The sequence below is a fragment of the Trachypithecus francoisi genome, unplaced genomic scaffold (assembly GCF_009764315.1).
Source record: "Trachypithecus francoisi isolate TF-2019V2 unplaced genomic scaffold, Tfra_2.0 Lachesis_group11, whole genome shotgun sequence".
NCBI lineage: Eukaryota > Metazoa > Chordata > Mammalia > Primates > Cercopithecidae > Trachypithecus > Trachypithecus francoisi.
Window position 1 is genome coordinate 68602151 of NW_022681456.1, and position 25459 is coordinate 68627609.

Below are 25459 nucleotides of genomic sequence, written 5' to 3' on the forward strand. Positions count from 1 at the left end.
CACCTCGCCCGGCTAATTTTTTTGTATTTTTAGTAGAGACAGGGTTTCACCGTGTTAGCCAGGATGGTCTCGATCTCCTGACCTCGTGATCCGCCCGTCTCGGCCTCCCAAAGTGCTGGGATTACAGGCTTGAGCCACCACGCCCGGCCTACCATGCTCTGTTAAGTTTTAAAATATTTTTTGTAGAGACGAGGTCTCACCATGTTGCCCGGACTGGTCTTGAACTCCTGGCCTCAAGTGATCCTCCCCACTCGTCCCTCTCGAAGTGTGGGATTACAGGCATGAGCTATTATGCCGGCCTTAACATTCCACTAGACTTGCTAAACACCTGAACATAGGCATCCCTCGGACTTCATATAGACTTCGTCAAGCTTGTCTGTCCTTCTTGTGACCAGTCACTTGGCTTTAGTTGCTATATTTAGCATAACCAGGAGTCCTGAAAGTGTTTGCAATGCAGAGGGAGCAGCGTATTGGGTTTTCAGAAAGGATGAACTCACCTGAGAGCAGCTTGTTTCCACCCTGTGCATCCCATAAGAAAAGTCATCTGTGAATGTGATTGCCTCAGAACTGATCACATCGTGGAATGAAGGCCAACCTGGGGCACAGCAGGCACAAGAACCAAAGCAGAGACGAAAGATACATAGCCTTGGGTTAGAATGCATTTTAAAGAATATTAAGCAAATAATGAAAATCCTAAGTGTATGTTTAACTTTTCAACCTGAAAAAAAGAAAGGTCAAAAGCTGAAGGAAAACATATTTTACAAGAGTACAGTAATTTTTTAACGCCTTCCTCACATTCAGATTACAGTTGCACTGGGGTTTGTTGCTTCATGAGACATTCTTAGACCATCCAATAGTTTTCTAAAGCATCCTTGCACTTAGAAGGTTCTCTCTTACCACTCTTTCTCTTGTCTTCAGAGTCACTGGGCATGGCCCTGAAGCACCAAGAATCTTCCATTATGATGTTTTCCAAAACACAATTAGTTGGTCTGGCTGTTAACTTTTCTTTTTTTTTTTTTTTTTTTGTTGAGACGGAGTCTTGCTCTTTCGCCGGGCTGGAGTACAGTGGCGCTACCTCGGCTCACTGCAAGCTCCGCCCCCCGGGTTTACGCCATTCTCCTGCCTCAGCCTCCGGAGTAGCTGGGACTACAGGCGCCCGCCACCTCGCCCGGCTAGTTTTTTTTTGATTTTTAGTAGAGACGGGGTTTCACCGTGTAGCCAGGATGGTCTCGATCTCCTGACCTCGTGATCCGCCCGTCTCGGCCTCCCAAAGTGCTGGGATTACAGGCTTGAGCCACCGCGCCCGGCCGGCTGTTAACTTTTCAACTATTCCATGTCTCCTTAGAAAGCAAGCTTTTTCAGTACTTAGTTTAGATAGTTAAAATATTTTTTTAAAAAAACAACTATCCTGTTGTCACCATCCTCATCTAATTTCCTGGAACAAGGGCTATCTGGAAATCGTAGCATCTATCTATTTTTATGGGCAAGAAGCTTGTTCACTTCATAGGCGACTCATAGAGCATCAGTCCTCAGACATCTCTGGGTAGCACCTTGTCTCAAAGAGCATCTAGTTCCAATTTTTATTTATTCTAGTGATTTTAAAAATATATGCACACTTTAAGAAACTTGATGGTAAATGGATCATAAGATTGTACAAATGTTTTGAGTGTACAGTCAGGTTTTATGTTCAGTACTTATGGGCATGTTTTTATGTTTTCCCAAAATATGTCTGGAGTTACTAAGCTGAAGCCTGAATCCCCAAAATGATGAAAGAGGGACAATATTGCTGAAGTGCTGGTGCATTTTTTTTTCTTTTTCACAAGTCAAATTTACTTCTGCAGAAAGGAAGAAGCCTGTTAAGAACCTGGTGCTTTGTGTTAACACACCTATTGAAAGAAAACAGAATGCAAACTTCAACAACATGATTTGCAGTTTCAAACAAAACAAATTAGATTAGGCCAAATCTCCCAAGCTCCCTCATCTCCCACAGTGCAAGAGTATAGTATTGATAGTCAGTGCTAGATGTAACACTGAGAGTTTTAACACTTTCTAATTCCTTGATTTGATCTCAAAATTGCTACAAAGCACCAGGAAAATCTTAACCTTCCAGACTATAACCTTTCACAAAAATTAATTATGCTGAGACATACTAGTATTCTTAAGAAAATGAGTATCTTCCCATTTTCTAAATTCTAAAGAGAATTTCAATATATTCCAGGCTATAATATTTGGTTCACAATGGTTACTTGACACATTTAGGGGTTCTTCTTTGTTAATAATAGAAGTGCCAATTGCTAGTGAAAACAGGTTTAATGGTGATATTTGAGGACATTGAAAAATAAAGTCATTTATCTATGAAAAGAAAGAAAACATTCTGTATTTTCCTTTTTAACCTTCAAGGGCATAACTCATTTAATTGCAATTTAAGGCAACTAATATTATGGAGGGACACACTTGATTTAGTAGTAAACAGGCAAACAGGTTTAGGAGTTTTGTTGTTGTGTTAAATTTACTATAAAGCTACCTTACTCCAGCACCACATAGTCCTATTCCTAGAATTCAAAATAGGTATAGAGAAATAGATATACACACATATATTTTTCCTTTATGCTACATTGCATCTTATATTTATTTATCTTGTTCTAGACATCACCCTGGATTTGTAATTTATTTTCATGCCTTCCTCCCTAACTAGTTAGTGAACACCTTGAAGGCAGAGTCTAACCTCATTGACCTGAGTATTCTTATTGCCTAACACAGTGTCCAGTACAAAGGCACAACTCAAATGTTTCTTAAACTGATTTCCAGTTAGCCTTAAATAAGCAAATGAGATAAACAATTACAGCACATCAGAGAGTTCCATAAGAAAGAGAAAGAATAAAATCATACTCCTTACAGACTAAATTAGGAAATGTCAATGCTAGTTTCTCACTGCAGTATCCAACTTGGCTCAATCACTGTAATTAAGCCTCTTTATGTAGGGAAGAGGTTTACTTCTTTTGTATTTAGGAGAGGAGAAACATGAAGTTCATATAGTTCACTCATTTTACAAGGTTTTGGGGGTGGGAGGGAGCAGAAGGATAAGTTATTTGCCAAGGTTACACAGGCAGTAAGTAGCAAAGCCAAAACTAGGATATGAATACTCTGACTTCAGGACTCTCTTCTTATGTTCTACTTTCTTCCTCAATTTTTTCTACCTGAATTAGATACGCACAGGATTTTCCAGAAAACTATATTCAAGAATAGAGCAGGATGAGGGAGGTTGAAACAGAGTGCATGTCTCAAAAGATTTCAGTGTTTCTGGGAAACTGTTGATGCTTGAATAGTTTGTTGTTTACCATGGCATTATTTAAACATTAGAAGAGACACTCAAAAAATAAAAATAAATAAAGATATTTCAAAACTCCCCAAAACTCACAATCTCCCTTTGCCCTGTAGAAGAGATGGCAGTTTTCAAAATGGAATATTCAATATGTCAACCCAAATCTTGATTAGTGGAGATGGGCAGGAGAAACCATGCTGGAGACTGTAACTCCCTGTGGTGGAACACACATTTCAAAAGAGAATCATGGCTAACTTGGCCAATCAGGTTAACAAAGGAGAATGCTGAGTTGCTTTGCTAGATTTCTCAGAAAAAGTGACATTCTATACAAAGAGTACATCAGAAAGGTAAGTACTTAATGACAATCAAACTAAGAAGGACCTTCCCACAATAATAAATTGTCTTATGGCAGAGAAGCCACAGTGATGACAGCACTTTGAAAACGGAATTCCCTCATCATGTGAAAGTATTTAAAGAAGGAACTCTTCACTGCTGTAAAAATCCTCAAAGGAAACCTTGCCCCCACTCCTAATAATAAGGAAAGTGCTTCAAAGGGTGATAGGCAAAGACTGAAGCAATCTGCGTCTTGTAGAGAAAATTATCTTGAGCAAAAGGGTGGGGGAAGGGGAGTGTGTTTATGTCAGTTTTGACATTAAAGAAAGATAATCCATCCTCCTTTCTCTAGGATTTTCCTTTTGGTCTTCTAACAAAACATTATTTGTTTTGGATGCATTCCATGCACTTTTTAAAAGAAAAGTCATGTGAAAACCTGTATAAGCAGTGTCAGTTCACCCCACCCCCAATACATCCCTTAGTTTCTATTTGATGACACTGGATTAGGCCTATTATAATTTCATTTCAAATAATATAAACTGTACATTTTAGATATTAGCCTATTATTATCAAGGATGCCTTATTTTCAATAAATAGTTTCACCCCTCAAAGAATTCCCATCTCCAGATAGCAAATAAATATATGTAGTACAACTGAAGCAGGCAGGTTGAAATATGGCAGTTCTGCCTCAATTTTATTCACCCATCAGGCCACACTCATCTGCAGATATAATATCACACTACTCATATCATGTGAAGCAACTCCAGAATATGCTCATCTTCATCTCAAATATAAGAGCAAGTGATCCAGATTAGTTGTTGTAGCTTCTTTGGTGCTTGCTATATCATCTACACTAGAATGGATTGTTTTAGATTGCAGTATAAATAATTATTCCCCCTCCAACCCATAATGTAGCTTAATAAATCTGTTTCAAGTCTACTTGAGCCCATAATTGAATAATGGCATAGCTCTCCAGTAGTATTCTGTTGACAAATTCTAAATGCTTCATGCCAGCTGCCTCATAAGGAAAACTTTCTTAGCTCTCCATCCCAATCAATCCCACCTTCTTTAAAAAAATCTGTGAAACATGTTGTTAAAGTAAGCAACAGAGTGTAAACAAGTTGAAGCCAATTCTATCTGTATCATGTCTAGAAAATGTGGCCCTCATTGTCCTATTCTTAATTTAACAAGAACTGCTATTCAGCTTCCACTCCCCCTAATCCTTCCCCACCCTAAAATAAGTATTAGAAACCTTGGTAGTCAGCTACATGACTCACCTGTAGAACCTAGCAGAAACTACTCACGAATGAGAACTTACTGAATTGAAAGATAATTACACATCTTTTGTTATTTTCAAATGTAAAGTAAGTTTGAACACAACGAATCTCACTGGGTTTGGGTGATGATTCAATAATGCTGATGCATATTTTAGCACAGTTTTGATGAGACAAGCTGGAGGTATAGGTCCTTATTTGTGTGTGTGTCAGTCCTCACAGCTCTCTAATTCCAGGCCATATTTCAAAATTTCTAGTATTCAGATTATTTGTAGCTGGAATCTGCTAACCTCACTGATCACAATTTACCTTATTACCTAACTCAAAATAAATAATCCAACTCTGTGTAGTCCCCCTGCTAACAAGAATTGTTTGAAGCTTAGAGCCCTGACTCTTGCCAAATTATTTAATATTCACTTCAACTGATGCTTCAAGTATAACTTGTATCTCATTTAAAAACTGATTCTTTATTCCCCTTCAAAGACCCATTTGGTTGCAATATAGTCTTCCAAAAATTTAAGTGGTAATCAACCAAATATGTGCATGTGGTAGAAAATCAAACAAGATGGCTCATAATGAAACACTCCCTGTCAGTTTCGCCATACCCACAGGAAACCATGATAAACAGATTTTCTGTTTAATTCTTTAAAAATATGCTTATGCTGCTGTCTCTTGATTATTTCATTTTAAACCTGTGCTGTCCAATACAGTAGTTATCAGTCATGTCATTGTTTAAATTTGAATTAATTAAACTTAAATAAAATTACAGTTCCTCAGTCACACTAGCCACATTTCAAGTTCTCAACAGCTACAAGTAGCTAATCGTGACCATATTAGACAGCACAGATATACATATAGAACATTTCCACCAAGATTTCCATAGACATAGAACATTTCCATCATTGCACAGTGACATTTTAGACATTATGAATTGATTTCTTCTTATGAAAGATTAAGATTTAGCATTCATACCTACATAATCTCCCCTCCATTCCCCTTTCCAATCTTTTAATATTTAGGTTATTTTTAATTTCTTGAAAACCTCATTGGGTAATGTCTGCCTCTTGAACTAGAATGTAAGTAAAAATAAAAGCAGAGAGTTTGTTTCATTTACCACTGTACTGGCAACAAACTAAAAAAGTACCTGCTATATAAAAGGTGTTCCAAAAAAACTATCTCATAAATGAACAACCAAATGCATGAATATCTAGCTTAAGTAGATATTTAGTAGCTTAAGATAATAGCATTCGGCTCCCCACTCTCATCTTCCTTGGCACCCTCATCTTCCCTCCACCTATCCTTTGCCCCATTCCAAAGACCAACCATAATTAAGTCTTCCGTGCTTTTCTATAGATTCTAAGAGTTGAAAATTAAGCAACATTATTTGTATTATTTTGCCAAATCCTTACTGCAACAAGCAATCCTAGGAGACCAAAAATCAAATTGATTTTCCATTTTTTCACAGCAACACTTGTTAAAAGGCATGCCACGCCTCTTTTTATTTTTGTTTGGATTATGACTTTATTACACAACTGTACAAACTTCTGTATTCAAAGTTTTACTTTTTGAGTTTTTAATTACAAACATTTCAAGCATATGCAAAAGTGTACAAATAATAGACTAGGTGTCCACAATTTAACAGATGTTCACTGCCCAGGTTTCACAGATATTACCTTGTTTTCTATATTGGCTTCAGGTTTCGTTCTTCCCCTCTTTCTCCAACAATTACAGCAGATCTGCCTCTAACCTTGTTCCCTACTCTTATGCCTCCTAGTACTCCAAAGACAATTACTTACCTACCATTCCCACACTGATTTTGATTCATCTTCTACATACGTCTATATCCAGAAACAATATATATTGTTTTAAATGTTTAGAATTTTATATAAATGGCATTGAATTGTAGGTATTTTTTTGACAACTTATTTTTTCACATTATTGTTGATCTCTGGCTTTCTTGGTAACCGTATCATCTTATTTTATAAACAAAGTATCTTTTCAAATATTTCTGAGAATATTAACTAGAGAGTTGTTTTATTTTAGTTTTTCTATGATTCTCTAAAATATCTCTGCTCCTTCTGGGGCAATTATTCTCCTTATCTTGATTTTTAAATTTCAAGTTCTTGGTTTCCTTCATATGTCTTTGTGGATCTTTGATCAACAGTTCCTATTTAAACATGGAGGCCAAGGTCAGTTATCCTACACATCTGATGGAGGTTTTCTCTGCTATTAGATGTAGTATGGGTTTGTATCCTTAGCAAGCCTTTCCTCTGAATATAAAAGCTGCCTGAGAACTCCAGGACTGCTGTCGTCAGCTGCTGATGGACACGGTTTCATCCTGGGGTTCCCTGAATACCTCAATGGGGAATGGTTCACTCTGGAATATCATCACCTCAATAGCAGCCCCAATTATCCCAGACAGGCTGTTTAATATCTTAAGAGAGCAGTCTTCCAGGCTTGTTTTCTTGTGGGTAACTAATGATCTGTCATTCTAAATACAAAGATAAGGAAAATATAAAACTAGTCTAGTTGTTCTTTAGACTTTCAGTTAAGCATCTTGTTGTCAGGCCCCCATTTTGCTCTTGCAAATTGAAGAATTGAGTTCCGAGCCCTTTTGTAATTCTGTTGGGCATCTGCAACAACTCTTGTACATATTTTGGGCTGCAGCTTTCTTTAATCGGTTATACCCATTAATGCATTTCCACCCATTTTTTTTTTTCTTGGGAATACTTTGAGCTTCCTTTTCTACTCAAGGCTCCCTACCCCACTCCAATTCTCTTTGCAGTGGATTTCTTCTACTTTTACTCCTTCTACTCCTCCTCTTCTTTTTCCTACTCTCATTTTTAAAGAGGTCTCTTGTGAGAGAGGGGAAACAAACATGTATGCTCAGTTTATCATCTTGAATAAGAAGGTAAGATTTCTTTTTAATAAACTGCAGACATTAGTCTCTTGATCTAATATTTTATTTGAAGAAGCAACAAATTTGAGGCATCGTAATGTTTCTACTAACTACAATACATTTTAAAAGCCTTAATGATAAAAAATATCAAAATCAGTGTAAGTTTTAGCAGCTTTAACTGGATCAGATTTCACTCTGTGGCTAAAAATGGATTATGGGTTAGCTGTATGAGATTAACACAAACTTTTACGACATCTGCAATGGCATCTGAGTTAGAATCAGTAGGTTAGAACGGTCTCTTCATTGCCTAGTTCAGTGGAAAGGAATTTCTTAGACCACTTTTCAAGTTTATATTTGCTTGGTATTGTTTGAGAATTTCTTGTATTTCTTCCCTCCTGCCATTGCAAATATAAGAACGTGTCCCCCTTTATGCTGATGACATGATTTCATTACTTCAAACAGTAGTGTCAAGAAGCAAACTAGTTCAGTTCAGACAAAGAGTAAATATGACAAAAAGAAAATCACTGGTTTTGGCAAACATTCTCCCATGCCTCATTCAGCTTTATTAAGAGGTATCAGAAATAAAAAATGATACTTAAAATATTTATCTTGGCCAGGTACGGTGACTCATACCTGTAATCCCAGCACTTTGGGAGGCTAAGGCAGGTGGATCACCTGAGGTCAGGAGTTCAAGACCAGCCTGGCCAACATGGTGAAACCCATCTCTACTAAAATACAGAAATTAGCCGGGCGTGGTGGTACATGCCTGTAGTCCCAGCTGCTCTGCAGGCTGAGGTGGGAGAATTACTTGAACCTGGCGGGTGGAGGTTAGAGTGAGCCGAGATCATGTCACTGCACTCCAGTCTGGTCAACAGAGTGAGACTCTGTTTCAAAAAACAAAAACAAAAAACAAAATACATATATATATAGATCTTGAAAAGTAGGGAATTTAGAATATACATAAAATTAGCATAAACCTATAGACTCTAAAAATTCATGCAGATAAAAATGCAAATAAAATTTAAATGCAATGTACTATTCAAAAATTAACTTTATTTTGGTTAACCGGTTGCCCTGCTTTCTCATCTAGTTGTCCAGGAACCCAGTAGTTGTAAATGGTGGTGGCACTGCTGCCAGGGGCATTCTGGATAAAATGATGATTGGGGGCCACCTGAAGGCTTTTAAGCAGCCTAGTAACATGATCAAATTTGTATTTTAGAAAAATGGTTCTGAAAGCAGGCTGGAGGGATTCGGGATAAGAGGGAACATGGAAATGTGTACATCAGATGAGAGACTACACTGGAACAGAAATAATAAAGCTTTAATGGGACTGGGAAGTAGGAGAGAGTTTATATAGCAATCAAGAGAGCAAAATTTACTGATTTTGGTGACTGCAGTACATGCAGGGCAGTGAAGAAGGGCAGGATCACATTATTACTAGGTTTCCAGCTTGTGTAACTAGCTGAATCATGCTAGAGATACATTTTTACAGAGAAAATAACAAAATCAGTTTCTTGTAGATCTAGGAGACAAAGGAATATGTGGGCTCAGAAATGAGAGCCAAGCTCTAGATGCAGATTGGAAAGTCATCAGAACATAAAAGACAGTAAGGTCCTGGATAAGGATATGTAGGAGGGATGAATATAAAGGGAGAGGAGAACCAGACAGGTATTTAAATGTTGAGCAAAAGAATAACAGTCAGTAGAGGAAAAGAAAAGAGAGCATTTCAAGAAATAGGAAGAGGACAAGGGAATCAGGACAGAGTGTGAAAAAAGAGAAAATTGCTTAAGGATGGAGGACAGACAGCAGTCACATAATCTACAGAAAGGACACGTTAAGTAAGACCTGAGAGACACTGCAGATTTCAACAATGAGTATTAGATTGGAAAGTATAGTGAAGAAGAGACAGTGAACAGAGACTACTCTTTTACAGCTTGCAGGGAAGGAAGGCTACAGGAAGAACACAATGAGGTTTATTTTAAGATATTTTGAATCAAGGTCCCTATCACTCATCTGATCTTTCTGTGTTTTCTGAAATGTTCAAATGTCACAATATTACTTTCCTAATGGAATTTTTGCAATAAAATTAGTGATATAAAAATATTTAGAACTGTTAAAAAAAATCTTAAGCATTACTCAAATGCTCCAAAGGATACTGAACAGAAGCCATATTTGAAGAAAGAATACAAGAATATTTTATTTTTGATTGGTTTGTTGTTCCTAATATCTTGTGGTCCACCAAACTGAGAGTCATGGCTGTAATGCTTTAAGTGACCATTGTAATCTGTTTTGCTTTTTGACACAAAGTAGGTGCTCAATCAATATGTCTGGAGAAATTAATCCAGAGCTTTAATTCTAGGTCAGGTTCCCAGGTCACACATGTTTGCAGCACCCAGAAGTACTTTTTTTTCAAGCCATGTATAATGGTTTGCAATTATTTATTTATATGGGTAATTTTTTATTGATGTTTGCTTCTTTCACTAAGTACTATGAGACCATGATTACTTAATTAACTACTACAACGTCAACACCAAGCTCATGGAAATATTTCTTAAATGAATTATAAAGAAAATATCACATATTTCATTATTTACATTCTATTTATAATATTTGACTTAATTAAAAGATAATAACTTCCCACTTAGAGCAGTGAAAATTACAGAGACAGAAAGTAGAATGATAGTTGCCAGGGGATGGTGGGAAGATGGAAAGGGGCATTATTATTTAGGGGTCCAGAGTTTCTGTTTTACAGGATGAAAAGAGTTCTGAAATTGGAAGGTGGCAATGATTGCACAACAATGTGAATGTATTTCATACCACTGAACTGTACACTGAAAAACAGTTAACATGCTAATTTTCTTTTTTTTTTTTTTTTTTTTTTTTTGAGGCGGAGTCTCGCTCTGTCTCCCGGACTGGAGTGCAGTGGCCGGATCTCAGCTCACTGCAAGCTCCGCCTCCCGGGTTTACGCCATTCTCCTGCCTCAGCCTCCCGAGTAGCTGGGACTACAGGCGCCCGCCACCTCGCCCAGCTAGTTTTTGTATTTTTAGTAGAGACGGGGTTTCACCGTGTTAGCCAGGATGGTCTCGATCTCCTGACCTCGTGATCCACCCGTCTCGGCCTCCCAAAGTGCTGGGATTACAGGCTTGAGCCACCGCGCCCGGCCCATGCTAATTTTCTTATGTGTATTTCACCACAATAAAAAAATCAGAGAAAAAGAAAATGATGATGACTAACTATAAGCCAGGATAGAGAACTCTCCCCAGGAACGGAATCAGTGAGCTCCTTGATCTTGGACTTCCCAACCTCCAGAACTCAGAGAAATGAATTTATTCTGCTTAAGCATGCACACACAAAAAGAATCCCTTAGCCTGAATATGACTACCCGGCCCATGCTAATTTTCTTATGTGTATTTCACCACAATAAAAAAATCAGAGAAAAAGAAAATGATGATAACTAACTATAAGCCAGGATAGAGAACTCTCCCCAGGAACTGAATCAGTGAGCTCCTTGATCTTGGACTTCCCAACCTCCAGAACTCAGAGAAATGAATTTATTCTGCTTAAGCATGCACACACAAAAAGAATCCCTTAGCCTGAATATGACTATCACTGGGTCAACTGAAAAAGAATTTTTAAAACTAGGCAAAGAATTTCTACTGTTTTACTTTAGATTTTTTTTATACATATCAAATTCATCATGTTTACTTTTCCTGCCTATCAAAAATAGTGCACTTCTTCAAAAAATGATTAACTAGTTCAGGTGTACAAACCGTGTAGCCTTATCACCTACAATCATTTCAGGCATTTGAATCTATTTAAGGACAATATGACTAAGACTGTCAAGAACACTGAGGTGTCCCTGGGCACTGTGAACATCTGGTATCTATTCTCTTTGGAGATTAATAATGTAGCTGTACTGCAGCAAGCTTTACTAATTCCTTTGAGCCCTGCACAACATTTTTAAATGGTTCCAAACACACAGGATCTCTAATTGGTATGGATTTCATCCACAGTTTTCTTGCAATCTCAAAATATCTCGGCAATTCCTAAGCAGGAATTGACAGGGGCCAGCTTCCCTATTTCCTTTTGTGAAGGCAGCTATTAATAATATTTTTTCAGGTTCAATAAAATTACTGAACTCAAACCATTTCAGCCAAAAACCTAGAGAGGGAGACTTTATTTTCCCTGGCCTGAACACTGTCTCTTGCTACTTTAAATCACAGTTAATGTTTTTAAAAATACATCTTACACAGAAGTCAGTTGTAGACCTTTAGCATCAAAGGACCTGAGCCACATCACATGTAACAGCCTGATCTTTAGCCATAATTTCTAAGTGCCATTAAAAAATGTCTCTCAAAATGGTTTTAAATTTAGTGTTGACCTAGTAACCTTGATCCAAAAACATTCAACTTTAGATGATTATTTTATTTTGCTTCCAAAAGCTCTTCAGTCCAGTGAGGCATCCATTAGGAAGCTTCACAAGGAGTTTGAAGTTTGCTTAGAATTTATTAGCTACATCAGACAGGAAGATGGTGATGTGGGTTGCTTGCTGAGCAAAGATTATTTACTGTGCTTAACTGCCCTTAAAAATACAAAGTGAGATGTAGGATGGGGAAATTCAAAGAAATACAGATTCTACTCTCAGCAACATGCAATTCAGACTAAAAATGAAATAATGATCCATTCAACCGCAGTCCTGAATTAGGGCTATTCACTACAAAGCATTATTTGGGACTCTAAGACAAACTATTACTTACATTTTTTGATTGGGTACTTATCAAAAATGTCAGAGTAATTCCTCTCATAAATATATGTACCTGATGAAAATGTAAGATTACTTCTGAGGGGCAGTTAAGTCTCAACATTCTTTCCCTTATCTAAACTTTCTCCTGACATTTTTCCCTAACTGAAACCTCTCCAACTTCTGAATAGGCTTTAGATCTTTATTCTATTATATATATTTTAAGTACTACAACCTGAATTTCCTTGTTTTCATAAATCTTCTATGATCACTCACTGATCTACAACACCTTTTTATGATATATCAAAACTTAGTCCACCTACTAAATTTTAAATTCTGAAAACCATTCTTGAAAATACTGTTTTCAACTAACTTTAGAAACAGAACAGATTGCTCAGAAAAGCTATTAAGAACAAATATTTTAGGACAAAATAATTACTTAGAATTGTTTACATGACAAATGGTGTTTTGCCTTTGTGGCAGGCAGACACATGGCAAAATTGAAGCAATTTAGGAAATACTGTATGTTCCCTAATATATTAATTTTTTAAAATAGATTACATTGAAAAGGCATGAAGGAACATATATTGAACCAAAGCATATTCTATTACCACCCCTTCTTTTTAAAATCCTTTAGGGAAATCTTTGCCGACCTCCAATGCTCTACTTTGTCACATACGTATCACTTTCTAATATACTGTAACTGTTTATTACACTTTTTGTCTCCTTTATTTTCCCAGCTAGAATGTAAGCTCCAGGAAGGGAAAGATAATTGTTTTGTTCCCAGTGTATTCGAAACTCCTCAAATGCATTTTGGTTGAATGAATTTTCTTTTTTTTTTTTTGAGACGGAGTCTGGCTCTGTCACCCAGGCTGGAGTGCAGTGGCCGGATCTCCACTCACTGCAAGCTCCGCCTCCCGGGTTCACGCCATTCTCCTGCCTCAGCCTCCCGAGTAGCTGGGACTACAGGCGCCAGCCATCTCGCCCGGCTAGTTTTTTTTTTTTGTATTTTTTAGTAGAGACGGGGTTTCACCGTGTTAGCCAGGATGGTCTCGATCTCCTGACCTCGTGATCCACCCGTCTCGGCCTCCCAAAGTGCTGGGATTACAGGCTTGAGCCACCGCGCCCGGCCTGAATTTTCTATATACATTCCTGTTACCCTGGAAATCTGGAATTTAAAGACAATACTAGCTTTGGTTTTAAAATACACAGATACAAGTCTTTGTAACAGAATTAGTTATAGAGTCTCCAGGTAACCTATTAATATTTATTGAAGAGTTTGGCACCTGATGACAGTCTTCTCTAAATCCCAAACAACTGCCTACATTCTAGGAGACCTCAATGAAGGTAACCTACTTACCACTCCTCATATTGACAGCTCTAGGACTACCTCAGAGAACTAAACTAAGTTCATAGAGCCAGGGTCCTGCAACAAGACCTGTAGATACAATGCGCCCTTGGAATCTGATGGTTTCAATGGCTTTGAAACTGACCACTGACAAGCTTAAAGTGCATTAAAATTAGATGTCATCACATGAAGAGTGTTGAATCTCAGATGGATAAATTTGGCAAAGACACTATGGTACTGTAGTCATATTTTAATGTGTCCACTGGACCTCTGTTATAAAAAAAATGACATTCAATAAAGGTCCAAGCATACCCATAATATAATCCATGACCCACACTTTGACATATTATTTTGTCAGTTGTGCAGTAATATTTAAGTCTCACTCCACTAAATGGTAATTTATTAACAGGCAAAAGATATAGCCCCTTAGTACTCAGTAGGCCCTAAATAGATAACTTGTTAAATAAGTGAGCCAACCTGGGGCTGAAGAAAATATTAACAAAAATTGTGAAAATGATATTACAAACAATCAATGTATATACTTCAGATATTTGTAATAAACATCACCTTTCAAGTATTTATTACTTCTTATGTCACTAGACCAGAGGAACCATAGATTACCATTTCTTGGTAGTATACTGTGGGCACCTATGAAATCTCTCTGATCTTATCTAGTTTGGGTGGCACAAAAGTTTGGAAGCCTTAGTCAGTATCCACAAACATAAAGCACTGTAGCACTATTATAGCATTATATAGTCTTTTGATATTTGGCTTCCTTTTAGTGTTTAAAAAATTACAAAAGTCTCAGGAAGGTATTATTACATTTTTATGCATTGTTATTTGTAATGGCTGTTTCACACAATTTTTACCTCTCAATTAATCTCAACTTTTTGCTCAGTCCCTGATGTTTCCCTTGGTTTCTGGCCTCCAAGATACCTTAATGTTATTATGTATTGTTGCTTTTTAAAAATCTTATATGCACATTTATTAACCACATATAAATGCATAATTGTGAACATACCATACACATCTTAAGTATAAACTTTATTCTCTTTTTTATTGGTCCTTTTCCCCATCTTATAGAAAACCTATGTTAACAACCTAAAGAGGGTTCTACCACATTTTTGTTCATGTTTGCATAGCCATACAAAATAATAGATATCTACATACACATAAATGTAAATGTTCTAGTAGCTGCATAATATTCCACTGTGCAACTCTCTCCTGAATGACTTTGTTTCCAACTGTTTTTCCTCTATGAAACACAGGGCAATGACATCCTTGCATGTATGCTCTTACATCTGGTGGAATTTTCTATCATCATGGGACAAATTCTTAGGCCAAAGGGTAAATGTTAGGACAAAGAGTATTTTGCATTTAATAGATATTTCTAGATAGCTTTCCAAAACTAATAGAGTTAAATACTCTTTTCTCCATGCCCTCAGCAACAATAGGTGTTGTAGTTTTTATAAATTTCCAGTAAATTATTACCAGTAGCTAATTTAAACAGAATTTGTATTTCATCGACTATGTGTAAGGTAGACAGCTCCTAATGTTGGTGATTTGAATTTGCTCTTCTGGAACTTGCATCTTCATATTCTTTGTCCATTTTCTGTTGGGTTAGTTGCTGTTTTCTTCTTAACTGATTAACAGTTCTTTGTAAATTATACATATTAATTACTAACATCTGCATTATAATTATTCTTCTATATCTATTGTTTCTGTATTTGACTTTGCTTTTGATTATTTTATTCAAATACGCCTGTCCCTTTCTTTTGCAGTTTCTGGGCCACCAGCCTTGGTTAAAAAGAGTTCCTGCCCCTGAACTATACACACGGTATCCTATATTTTCACATACGATGTTTGTTTTGCATTCAGATCTTAATCAGGAATTTCACTAAGTATATGCTATAATATTATAATTTTATTTTCTTCTAAACAGAATACCAGTTGGGCTATCAACAAATTTTAAACTGTTCATTTTTGACTGAGTTGAAATACCATGTTTATAAACTGTTGTTTACACTGCTATCTACAAGTCTGCTCTACTAATCTATTTGTCTATCCCTATGCCAATATAAGTTTATTATGGTGGCTTTATAGACTGGTCTTATATCAGGAAAGGCAAGTATCTACTACTGTATTTCTTTTTCATAAATATCAAATATTTCTGCTCTAGGTTTTTTTCTTTAATCAGGTTTATTATGACTTAATCTATTTTTTTGATCTTTCAAAGAACCAACTGTGGATTCATTTATTCTTTCTACTCTTGTTTGATGTCTTGTTTCATTAGTTTTAGCTTTTATCTTTATTCCCATCTTCCTAGCATTTTATTGTTCTTTTTATAAAGTTCCTTTATTTTTCACTTTTTTCTATAATAATGAAGGTATTCAAGATTACAACATTTCCTTTAAGTTTAATGTTCATTGTATCCCATAGAGTTAGGTATTTATCTCTAGTTTTATTGGATTATTATAAAAATACAGCCCATACAAAATCTCTAGTTTCTAAAATGTAAGATTTTCCTTGTAGTCACACATATGACATGTCATCTTTTCATGTTTCATGAGAATATAAAATTATATTTTTTATTTGAAAGATGTTTTTTATTTGAAAGATATTTCATCTATAAAAAAGGTTGATTGTACTATTTGGTTATCCTCTATCTTTATTTAGTTTGACTACACATATGTCTCAGTCTGACAAAGAGATCAAAGTTATCCACTATAACTGTGTATTTTTAAATCAAGTTTTCTTTCATTTCTAAGGTTCTGATTCATATATTTATTATTTACGCAAATTTATTCCTATAGGTTTATGATTGCTCTGTACTGTTCATGAATAGTACCTTTTTATTGTCATATAATTCCCCTTTACCCTCTGCAGTTTTTAGCTTAATTTTCACTCTGTCTGATATTAATATTGCCATTCTGCTTTCTGTTTTGTTTGCCTTGGCCTAGTATGTTTTAACCACAAAGCTTTCTTTATACTTTGTTTGCTTCTTGTAAGTAGCAAATAACTAGAACTTAACCCAATCTCTGACAATCTGTCTTGTAATGGGAGAATTCAGTTCATTCATATTTGACTTAACAAGAGACATACCTATTTTCCTTTCATTTTTCCTTATATTTACCCATTTTATGTTGTGCTTGTCCCCCTTTTTCTGCTACTCAGATGAAATTCCCTTTCATTCCATTCTTGTCCATTATTACATCATTTTCCTTTTTGTGTGTGTATGCTTACAAATAAAGAATTATCTGCTGTTATTGGAAAATCAGATACCATTTCCTCCATAAAGACCCATTGTCTTCCATATCAAGATGCTATATCCTCCCTTTTCTGCTTCCCTTTCCTCCCACCCAAGTAAAATAAAGCCTTTGGAAAACTCTCATTTTCCTCCACTCTGCCTTCCTCTCCTGTAGATGTTATCTGTAGATGTTATCCAGCTATTTTTCTATTTTCCAGGATTGCAAATGAGAAACTTAATGCTAACCTGACACTTCTATTGTAAATTTGGAGGCTTATAAGATTTTGTGTTTATCCTTAAAGTTCGGGAATATCGTCTTACTAGGCTTTACCTTGCTCATTAATCCTATGTAGAATTTAGTGAGCCTATTCAGTCTGTAGATTTGAGTTGCTCTATAGGTCTCCCAAAAAGTTTCGATTATTTGCATGTTAAGCCTCCTGGATCTATCTTCCAAGTCTCTTAATTTTTGTTTCATGATTTATACCTCTTTGTGTTTTTGCTCTGTGCTTTGAGATATTTCTTCCAATTGATCTTCTAGGCAACAAATTTTGGTCTCAGCAGTGGCTTCCTTCAACTCACCTACTAAATTGTTTAGGTGGGAAATCATGATCTTTTCAAATCTCCAAAACACTTTTTGGGGACTAGACATGAATTCCCTTAATTGTATCAGAAAGAATTTTTCAGCAAAAAAAAAAAAAAAAAAAAAAAACCCACAAATAAAAGTGCCTTACGCAATAAAGGAATTATTGTTTCACATAACAAGGAGTCTATATTCAAGTAGTTCCATGTTGGTGAAGTCAGTGGCATAATTACCTCATCAGGGCCAATGTCTGCCCTCCTCACAATGTCAGTGATATCCGCCTCATGGTCACACAATGGCTACGGTAATTCCAGACACCACAGGCAGATAAAACAACATCTAGTGAAAAAGGGAGCACTTCAGCCAGTGTGTCTCTTTTTGTTAGTGAGCAAAACCTTTAGCAAAAACTCCCAGAAGATTTTTCCCTCAGATCCAACTGACCAGGAATAGAGCATCTGTCCAACTGAAATCAACCACTGACAAGGGAAATGGAAATTTATGATTGGTTTAGATCAATTATTATTTATCTGGGGAATATTCACTTCTGTCCTGAGCAAAAGAGATAAGTATAGTTGGATTAGGCAAACAGTGTCATGACAACTGACTTTTTTTTTTTTTTCTTGGTTTAGTTGTCATCTGTCTACTGTAGGTGTTGTTTTATCGGATGTGTGTCTATTTGCTCAGACTGATCCTGTCTCACTGCAGGACTCCCTTAGATATGTTTTCTTTTTTTTTTTGTTTTTTTGGTCTCACTTGGGATCAGGCCTGGTTATTAATATAATCCAAAAACTGGTAGTCCTACAGGTAGTAAAAATCCAGACACAGATGAACTACCAGATCTTGCTGAGAGAATAAGAGGATAAAGAATAAGAAAAAGCCTCCTGTATCCAAAATTCCTGTTACGAACAGTGATGCAGCTCAGATGTTTAGCCGCTTCTTAGTCTCCGGGAATAAGAAAGCTGGGTACACTTAGAAGTGACTATGCCTATCTCTACTCTTGAAGTCCATAAATCTTCTTAAGTCAAACTCCCTCCATGATCTGTCACATTCAAAATCCCGCCATCATGCTTTGTGATGCTGCTCTCTGGTCCCTTAGTCTATGGAGCAAAAACTTTGCCCAAGTTGTCCATACCAAAATTACTGTCACTATTTAGCTCAAGAGGTTCAGAAAGACTGGAATAGAAAGTATAAGGCCACACACAGGACCATCTCCATTGAATATTATTGTTATTATTTGTGATGTTATGCTAAGTGCTTTACATTTATTGTTGCATATATTATGTACCCATCCTACTTATTCCCATTTTACAAGTAAAGAAACTGGGGTTTAGAGATTATTATGTACCTTTCACAAGGCCACTTTACTATGCACCGTTAAGTGAAGTTGGCATGTAAATCCAAGATTATTTCCAAAATTCGTTCTTCTAAATCCTACACCAAACAATTTCTGTGGCAGCTCAGAGAGTTGACAAGTTGAGACAGTCTATTACAGAATATAACTAGTGATAAACAGAAATAAAATAGTAAGAAGCTAGAAACATTTCTGAAAGCTAGAAAAGTTCACATTCTACCAGATGATTAATGATTTTTGTAAATTTTCTTCTCAATAAACAATATTATATAATGAAATCCTGAGTTGCTTAATGTTCAGTAAATTAAAAAACTCTAGAAATGATGAAATGATGCTATAACATCCAAATCAGGGTTTCTTGAATTTTTGTTGTTGCTCCAGACCCTTTGGAAGTCTGGCAAAGCCTTCAGGAAAATGTTTCTAAATGTATGAGAACAAATATATGGGATTACAATGAAAAAATGATCTTTAAATACTGCTATCAAAATACTGAAAAAAAAACCAAATGTGTTATATAGTAAAAATGTTCTTCTTTATTAACACATTACATAACAAGCTTTAATGGTGGATCTACTAATTATCATAAGTTGGAAGTAGTAATGAGTGTAAATGTTATTTTGAGAAATCTGTGATGACTGTATTATGATATGAAAATATCTGTGATTTCTAATGGTGACAAAGTCATAGGTACTTCTGTGGGTTATCTATAACATATATCATAATTGAAGGAAATTGTGATTAGCGAGAATAAAATACGGATTTTTTTCCCATCCTAATTCATGGACCTTCTGAGTTTAATTCAAGGACCCCAGGTTAAGAACTCCTTATCTAAAGCCTATGCCTGAATATTCCAGGGACACTATATTGAAACCTCATTCCTACCTGGGCTATACTATCACGACTTTTCCTAGAATACAATCATTTTTCACCATGTAACTTTTCTAAGTAGGATGTATTAAGTAGAAAAAGCATGAAAGATACAGTTTTATTTAAACACACATACATAAGCTAAGTTCAAATCATAGCTCTGCCATTTGCTATCTGTGTCTGTGAAATCTCTGACAAGTAACTTAACCTCACTGAGCCTCAATTTCTTCTTATATAATCTAAAATTAAAACTATACTTCCTAGAATTATTGGTGATTATTGAAAAACCAGACAAAACATCTCGACTTTCCCTAAAAAAAAAATAATCTAAATACATATACCAAGCTTCAGGGTTCACAGACCTTGGGTTACTAACTCCAGCCTTATCTTTTATTGCTACTTTGATAAATCCCTTTCTTATGAGAAATGAATGTCAAGATCTTTACCTTTCAGAGTAGAAGAAATGCTGCCTCCAAGTCTATCAACTCTAGAAATCTCCACAAACTGTTATCCAAATCTTTCAAAGTGCTTTATAGAAAATATAACCTGCATCTGGGTTATATACTGGTTATATATCTGGGTTATAATACTGCATAGCAGTATTTAAAGATCATTTTTTCAGTGTAGTGTAACATTATACTGGTATGAATATGAATAAACAGGTGTACAAATATTAAGAAACTTGATGTACTACTCTTTGTTCAAAATCAATATTGCTCAGACTATAACTCTGACAAAGTATTATGACCAAATCTGAATTTAACATCGTGAGAAATATGTGGAGAAGCTGGCAAAGATTCAGAAAAAAATCACAAATATAATAAAAGCATTAAAAACATCCCTATACAAATGGCTAGATAAACTAGCAACTAGGATTACATAGCCTGGCAAAGAAAATACTAAAGAGTAAACTCAAAACAGTCTTGAAACATATGAAAAACATTTTAAAATATAGATTTGATCTTGGCCAAAAGATAGAAAAGCAACACAAAAAAATTTAAACAAGGTGCAATGAGTCAGAAAGAGATCTTTACTGCCTTTTATACAACAAAAGAAATGGGCTTCAAATTACAAATCGGGGACTTGACTTACATATATTTTCTTGTCTCTTAATTGTGGCATCACAACTCTTTGAGCTATCGATATTCAAAGTATATCCGTGGTACTCCTATATCCACTTAGTCATTAAGTGCTATGGAGCCTACCTCTAATTTCCATCCCTTCCTCTCCATTCCACAGCCACCATCAAAATTTGGAGCCTCACCATTTTCTGTCTAGATAACATCTAACTGGTCTCCTGGACACAGGTTCTCACTGCCTAAATGGATCCCAGCTCATGCATGAGCTATGAAATTTCTGGCAAGATACTTAGGATGTGATTTACTCATCTGTGATTTTACAAAGCTGTTATGAGGACCAAATGATATAATTATATCAGTGCATCTAAAATAGCTAATCACCACACAAATGTAAGGAATTTATATGATAGTAACCTCCAGATGGAAACGATCTCCAACAGCCTCCTATTTGCTATCTCATTAATGGAAGGAAAATAGAGTATTTTGAGGAGATCTTTATTGTTGCATCAATATGCCAAGCTCCTTCCCACCTTCTTCCTTCATTCATGTTCCTTCACTGGACTGGAATTTTTACATCTCCAAACCCCAACGTTCATTAATATCTTATTCAAGTCCCATCTGTTCACTGAAGCTTTCCGTAACTATTCTACACTATTTCTGAATGGCGATGACACCTATCAACACCTATTATACAATAAAACTTACTTGGTGATAGTTCATATTATTCTCTGTTGTCTTACCATGTTGGACTTATCTTCCCAACTAGATATTAAACTGCCTGCACCCTGGGTGGACAACGTGATCTAAAGTATATACTAGAACAGAGGTAGAAGGGCAGATCCCAGCCAAATCCTAGAGGAGACAGACACCAGAGTTGGGGCAGAATGATCAAAGGAAAAATGCCAATTCCAAAGGAGCTGGACTGAAATTAGGGGCTAGAGTCAAGAGCCTGAAATCAAATATAGACATAGATGTGTAGGTCTAGCTCCCAGGGGTGGATACAAAGCAGACAGTAAGATTCTAGTTGTCTAATTAAAAAAAAAAAAAAAAAAGGAGAAAGGACAGACCCCACACACCAAATAAGGAGTCCTTAAGCCAAAAGATTCCATAAAAGACTGCTGCAAGAGTAATCTGTTCATACTTAGAAAAGTAAGCACCTTAAAGTGCAAAGACTCTCTACTACTGAGGATTTCAAAAGAATATGCCAAGATCTTCGAAAATAAAGGAAGTGATCAAGTACTCCCTGCAGATCAGGTGGTCCAGACAACCTGAACTGCTACATCTAGTGAGGCACCAGAGATATACAAGTGGAATGGGTCATCTGTTGTTGGGCTGCAGGATAGGAAGCTAAGAGAGAATCTTGGAGATATGCAAAATATAAACCCAAATAGCAACCCTGGGGAAGGGAGCAGTGTAGAGACTTCAAGATTTCCATAAGCAGAAACTAAATGTAACAAAATGAACTTTTGAAAAGACAAATATTTTCTCAGTCCTGAAAGCTAGGAAAGCTATCAATATCATACAACAACCTTGGAGAAAGGCCATCACAGTGAAGCAGGAGGGTGATGAAATTCAGAAAAGCCAGAGTGATAGTTCCCAGGTCTGTGGGCCATGGTGTAAGGTATCTCCCTCACACCATTCTGTGCATGATGGTGTGAGGTACTGCAGAAGACTGAGGTCAGAAGAACTACTGAAATTTAACATTAGAAAATTCTGGTTGCACTGAATACCACGGACAATTACAATTTTTTTTTTTTAATTCTAAGAGGAACTTGGAGAAAAAAAGATGAAGTATTTTTCTGGAAGTTTTATCCCAGAAATCAGAAAAAGAAATCAAACCACAAATACTTCATACTCTAAAGAAAATTTAAAAGAATATGACTCCATAAGAAATTTTAAAGAAAGATAAATGCATAACAGAAGAAACTAAAATGAAAAGTAGTTGGCAGAGTCAAGGAAAAAAATATTTCAGAAATAAGAAATGCATGGGAAATATCAAAGAGCAGAATTGACACAGAAGAAAATTGAAGTAGTACTTTAAGTCGTAGCTCAAGAAAACAGAATACAGAAGAAAACAGACAAATGAAAGCAACTATATAAAAAGATGATGTATTTTGAAGGGCAGACAACCAAAGATGAAGACCTTGAAGCAGAAAACAAAGTAAGTAAAAGACAAAAAAATTTCCTAAGTTAAAACAAAAGAGATATTTCCTACAATGAAGAGCTTAATCTGTAGATCACAAGGGTTCAAGGTGTTCTGGTAAACTTTAGTATGTACCATCAAAACAGAATTACATTGAGGAAATTACTTAGCATTAAAGATACAAACTCCTATGAACATCCAGGCAGAAAAATTAGTTGCCCACAGAAAAATAATTGCAGCTCTCTTTGCTTATTTCATTCAAGGGTCATCCAAGAAGTTCTATTTTTAAAAAGTAGTTGGATGTTCTACTTTAATTTAGTTTGATATATTGTTGCTATCCCTCCATTTTTAACTTTTATGTTATTGTGCTTTGAGTGTCCTTTTCAGATAGGGTGTTCTTTTAAAGAAATTTGATTCTTTAAACCAGATATCTATCAATCTCTTAAAGGGAAAGTTTATCCCTAATATTTATATAAAAATGGACCTACTTCATCTCAACTCTGTCATCTTATTTTCTGATTTTATATGTCATTGTGATTTCCCTTTTCCTTAAATTCCTTCCTTAACTGAAGATACAGTAGACTTTTTCTCTGGTGAGTTGGAAAACATATATACTATTTTTATTTTTAGGATTACATTCAATAATTCAATACATTATACGTTCACTTGTATCAATTATATATTATCGATAGCATCTATAGAAAACCTTGTGTGTAAGAAGAGAAAATCAGGACACATTTATCTACCATCACACCATTCTTTTCTAATTCTACTGTTTTGGTTGGTATAATCTGGAATTTTTGACCCAAGTTATTATTTGTGAAACTATCCATTTTAACCTGATATATCTATGCTTCAAAAAATCCTATTTGACTTTGTATTTTGTGGGGATTCTATATATAAAACAATCACTTAAACTTAATTCTATGTTTATTGTTTCAATGCTCATAAATATGCTTATATCCTACAATTTCCCCATAATGGAGCTCTTTATTTTGGTTCATTTCTCAGCTGTGTGGAATATTACATTAAGTAATTTTTTTAAGAAAGGTATGTAAACAGTATGCTTCCTAAATCGCTTACATCTAAGAATATGCCCTGTTCTTTGATAAAGGAATAAGTTTGACAGGACATAGAATTTAGGCACTACAATTTTCTCTTTCTCAAAACAAAAGCCAATTGTTTCATTGTCTTTTGCTGAATAAGGCTGAAAAGATGTCTGAAACATGGCTGATTTTTTGTTCCCTCAGAGTTTTTTTTTTTTTTTTTTCTGTTCACAAGCTTAAAAATGTATTTTTGTGAGTTTTGCTTCTTGAAATTCAAAAATTTCACCAGAGTATATCTAAGTGCTGCTATTTTTTCACTAATTTTCACAGACACATAGTAAATGTGTCTCTAAAACTTGAAATTCCTATCTCTCTTCATGTATGTCTTATTATTGTTTCCTTTATTCTTCTGTTTTTCTGTTTTCTTCTTGAAGGATATCAATTTTCCTCTTAGTTAGATCCTTGTTTTCTATAGACCACATCTATCATCTTATTGCTGAAAATTTTCCAATCATTTTCCTTTTCCTCTGCATTACAGAACAGTTGTTCAAGTGGTTCTCCACATTATTAACTATATATTTAGTAGGTTCAATTTGGTTCTTCACTGCTTCTAGTGAGGTTTCCAATTCTGCTATAGGATTGTTAGTTTCTCTCCAGGATTTTCTTGATTCTATCAGCTCTGTTATATCTTAGTCTGTGATCACATTTCATCTTTCATCCCTTTTATAGAATTTTACAAATCTTTTCTTGAGAGCGCAAATATGTTTTCAGTAATAAATATTTTTAACATGCATATTTTCCCCCACGTACTTTGTTATTTTCACTTGCTTATACTGCAGAATATTTTGTAGGTCCCATGGTTGTTTGTTTTTTTCTCACATCAATGGGAAGAAGTATACTTAGGCCTGCTATTGGTCCCAAATTAATATGAGTGTATTTCCCTTGTATACTTTATTGCCCACCTATACACTGTTAGAAGTACTAACATCTATGTACTGTTATATGTGCACCTATGTACTGGTATATGGAGGGCTAGAAATCTGACTAATTTAATTTTATACTACCAGTTTGGTGATCTAGTACACTGAGGGAAATAACTGAAAGCAAGTGCTGCAGGTTGTCCTCATTGGGGTATTTGTCTCTGTATACCTTTCAGTGTGTTTAGCAAATCGTTTGTGCCAAGGATCATTTTTCCACATCCAATTTATTCTCTGACCTGGCCTCGTTC

At 35.6% G+C, this 25459-nt stretch overlaps 1 protein-coding gene across 3 annotated transcripts in view; it reads right to left on the reverse strand.

Moving 5' to 3' along the window:
- MSRB3 (methionine sulfoxide reductase B3) overlaps nucleotides 1-25459 on the reverse strand; it is a 186786-nt gene that overhangs the window by 12923 nt on the left and 148404 nt on the right. For all 3 annotated transcript variants that reach the window (XM_033221380.1, XM_033221381.1, XM_033221382.1), the window contains one exon: nucleotides 498-595. In XM_033221380.1, coding sequence (XP_033077271.1) covers nucleotides 498-595 — 98 coding nt within the window. The remainder of the gene's footprint in view (nucleotides 1-497; nucleotides 596-25459) is intronic.